The sequence below is a fragment of the Sinocyclocheilus anshuiensis genome, unplaced genomic scaffold, assembly GCF_001515605.1.
Source record: "Sinocyclocheilus anshuiensis isolate Anshui unplaced genomic scaffold, SAMN03320099.WGS_v1.1 scaffold464, whole genome shotgun sequence".
In the NCBI taxonomy this organism is placed as follows: Eukaryota; Metazoa; Chordata; class Actinopteri; order Cypriniformes; family Cyprinidae; genus Sinocyclocheilus; species Sinocyclocheilus anshuiensis.
Window position 1 is genome coordinate 284214 of NW_015555731.1, and position 4123 is coordinate 288336.

General features: G+C 37.0%; 1 protein-coding gene across 1 annotated transcript in view; it reads right to left on the reverse strand.

Annotated features, from left to right (window-relative positions):
* The window catches only part of LOC107672912 (heat-stable enterotoxin receptor-like), a 38747-nt gene that overhangs the window by 17062 nt on the left and 17562 nt on the right, over positions 1–4123 (reverse strand). The window contains exons 10-14 of the mRNA XM_016466283.1: positions 2521–2632; positions 2352–2433; positions 1769–1871; positions 1611–1673; positions 462–533 (exon numbers count right to left, since the gene is read on the reverse strand). Of these exons, the coding sequence (XP_016321769.1) occupies positions 462–533; positions 1611–1673; positions 1769–1871; positions 2352–2433; positions 2521–2632 (432 nt within the window). The remainder of the gene's footprint in view (positions 1–461; positions 534–1610; positions 1674–1768; positions 1872–2351; positions 2434–2520; positions 2633–4123) is intronic.

The window sequence follows — 4123 nt, forward strand, 5'->3', positions numbered from 1 at the left end:
CTCAATCAGAGCAGCTGAGTCCTTAGCCATCTTCAAGAATCGGCTAAAAACACATCTCTTCCATCTTTGTTTGACCCTCTAACTCTAGCACTCTCTATTCTATTTCTATTCTTTAAAAAAAACTTGTCCCTTTTAGACTTGCACTCTATTCATTTACTAACTGGTTGTTTAAAAAAAAAACGTAAAATAAAAAACTAACATTAGCTTCTCTAATCTTTTTGTATTCTATTTGTTTTCTTTTCATTTATTATACAATTAACAAAAAGCAAAAAAGGCCTCTAACACTAGCTTGCTCTATTCTTGTTCTATTATAACTGTTTTCTTTTTATTTATTATAGAATTTTTTTAAAAACTTGCTACGTGTACTGTGTTAAGCTAACTGAGACTTGTTATATATATATATATATATATACTTTTTTTTTTATTAAACTGAAGTATCAGAGTAAAATTTAGGGTTTTACAGCATTGAGCTCGATGCGTTGATCCTCAGAGAAGTTTCCATCGGTGTTTCTCAACTCCTTCAGAATGACGGGCTGTAGAAACACGCACACATAAACACCCATAATATACACACACGCGAGAGGACACACTAGGGGAGGGCAATCTAATATCATGATTGATCTTAAAGACGTTTACATTCTATTTTTTAAGTGAATCATAGATTGTGATCTTTTATGTCCTAAAATGTTTTTTTTAAATCTACAGCAATGACTGCCTTTTACATGACTGTGATCGGACAAATTAAATAATGCGTCCATATCATGTGTCTTTCATGCTTGGTGATGTATTTAAAAAAACAATTTAACGTGAGCTAGCAGCAGTAGTGCGATGAATGAATCAAATTTTTGTTTCAGTTTCGATTTTATTAAAACGATCATTGTGCCACATACCGTTCCTTCTATTTAAAGTGGTGTGCTTTCACCTCTCCTTAAAAACCTACTGTCGTAAAATGCAGTCTACTGTAGGACATGCTTTATTTTTAAATAGTTATTAAAAGCGCATTATCTGCGAAAGAGTCTGTTCCTCGCACGTGCTCAGAGACGGGGTGGAAACACGGAAGAGTAAAGTATACTTGGGGTTTCAGGCATGTGCATAAACAGTCAAATATACATAAAAAAATTGTCAAAATGTCTGTCTTGGTGAGTATTTACATAAAGACAGTTATGTCTTTAGTGAACATAAACGATTGGGAAGGAAAATGGATGTATGTCACTACATTAGATTTGTGCATTCAAGTCTTAAAGAGAGAGCAGCCAAATAAACCTACTGCTGTCTGTGTCATAATGTTAATTAAACAACAAAACACAGAGAAAATCACTCACTGCTTTTGACTGAATCACTTTATAACTTTAATGAGAATCATATTTTATACAGTAATGCATTGTTTTAAAGTTTACTGACCATTTTAACAACTGATTGTTTAATGCAATTGTGTGTTTTTTAAATTGTGTAAATAGGTAAGTCATAGGCTTGTTCCTGTCTGGATATTCTCAATAGTACATCGCAAAATTGGGAAGATAACGATTCAGATCGTTGATCATGTTTTTGTGTTATAAGATCGTGATATGATATTTTGGGAAGATAACCCCACTTAAGGACAACACACACACCTTTTTGTCGTATCGGCCCTTGTGTATCAGGACGCTGTTGTCGCCCTTCTTCTCCTCATCGATCTACAACAAAAACACATACAAACGTCACTCAGAGGCTGACAGACAACCTGCAGGCGTAATCATGGACAGACAGACAGATGGATGGTCGCTTTTACTGTCAGACTGATGTGGTTTCTCTCTTTGTCCTCCAGCAGCGTGATGAGTGACGGGTTGATGTGAGACCATTTCTTTTGATCAAAACGCACCCTCCTGTTCTGCCTGAAAATACAAACAGATGCATGTCTTAACACATCTGTGTTTAATTGTTATGAAATGAATGCATATGAAATGAAAAATGTCATATATATATATATATATATATCTTTTTTAATAAATCTGCAAAAATGTCAACGATTCTGTGTTTTTCTGTCAATATGGGGTGCTGTGTGTACATTAATGAGGAAAAAAAATTAACTTAAATGATTTTAGCAAATGGCTGCAATATAACAAAGAGTGAAAAATTTAAGGGGGTCTGAATACTTTCCGTACCCACTGTATATATATAGAAAATTATTTATATGATATAAAATAGGTTTCGTTTTCATTTAAGACCCCATGCAGTTCTTGTTCTCCATTCAGTTCTTTTGTCCAATCAGAGCATCTGATTGGACAAAACCGTCTTAAAGATACAGATGTGAACTAAAAGTTTGATTTCTCATTGGTTTTGGGGTGAAATGCAACCCATTTGACATGTTTTACCTGTATAAGATGAAAGCGATAGCGGTGGCCATGACCACACTGATCCCGAGAACGATCATGATGATGTTCTGAGCCTCCATCCCTGAGAAACACACATTAGTTAGCATTAGTTAACGTGATGCAGTCTGTCAGTCACATGGCATTTAATTAGCGAATGTGGCCAGTTTACCGTGAGCACGTTTATCTCTGGGCAGCTGCGATCCATCCCACACCAGGTCGGGATCCGTGTGATTGACCCACGTGACGTTCAGAGACGTGCTGAAGACGAACAGCGTCTTATACTGAAGAAAAACAACAGACAACTGTCAAACCAAAACATGCTTGAAAGATACAAACAACACAAAACCTATTTTACTTCTGTGGTGTAGAATGAGGCTTGACTTTTTATATCAGGAATTTATTACATTTTTTATTTGCATTTATTCATTTAGTGTAAGTGTTTTCAATCTTTTAGATCCCACGGACCCCCAAAAAAATACATTTACATTTATTTAATATTTTCATGTATAAAAACCCAATTTATACTTTGAATAAATAATGTTATAAATGTGTAAAATATTATTTGAAAAGGAAAAAAAGGATTTCACTTCTATTAAATTACATAATTAAATGTTCTACTCACAGGAATACTGTAATGTTAGATGTATTATTAATTTATTTAAATCAATTTTTTTATTTATTTATTTATTTTTATTTAGTTTGTTAATTCAAACCTATTTATTTTTACATTTTTAATACTTCCCTGGACCTCAAAACCACTGATTTTGGAAATGCTTTTATTTAAAACCACTTACAAATGAGGGAAATGACTTATGCCGAGTTCACACTGCATGATTTTCAAAGTTGTCGGATCACCGTTGTTTTCACACTGCACAACTATCTGGGATAGCATTCATGCCGAGTTCACAATGCATGATTTTAGCCCCGATTTTCACTCGCTAACAGGTTTTGCGAAATCAGAGGCAAATCGATGCTCGTTCACGCGAGTGACAATCACTCAGTGTGAATTATCAAAGACGCAATCTGAGAGAATCGCCGATGCGGCGCTGATGCCTGTGAAATATTTGGCATGCTAAATATCTGGACCTGTCGGCGATTCAAAATCCTGCTGTGTGAAATGAGTTCTGACTGAAAAATACATCGGTGATGACCTACAGCCAATGAGCAAGATACAGGGCAGAGGGAAGCTCAAGGAGGACTTTTTTAGTTTTTTATTTATTTACTTTTTTTATTAAGCAATTAGCCATGTACAAACAGCCTGGCAATATCAGCACATTTTTGCATTAGAATATACAGAACGTCTCGGTTATGTATGTAACCCTCGTTCCCTGAAGGAGAGAACGGAGATGTCACGTCGGTGACCGACGAATTGGAATCTCGCTTAGAGAGACCAATCCACTTCGAGTGTAAACTAAATGAGCCAATGCACATTGGCATGCGATGATTGCATCCAGCTGCCGCTGATCACAGCGTGAGCATAAAAAGGGAGCCGGTGCAACGCATACCAGGTTTTCGCTGAGGAGCCGAGCCAGTGACCCGGCCGCTCAGCGGTGGTACAGCAGCCGCGGCGACAGGGACGTGACATCTCCGTTCCCTCCTTCAGGGAACGAGGGTTACATATGTACCTGAGATGTTCCATTTCAGTTGGTCACTCCGAGTCACGTCGGTGACAGACGAATTGGGATCCCTACCAAAACTCACTTGTGGTGTAGGCCGGGGCTCGCAACAAGAAGACCAGTCACTGTTGTCATAGCACTACCCACTCAGTGAGA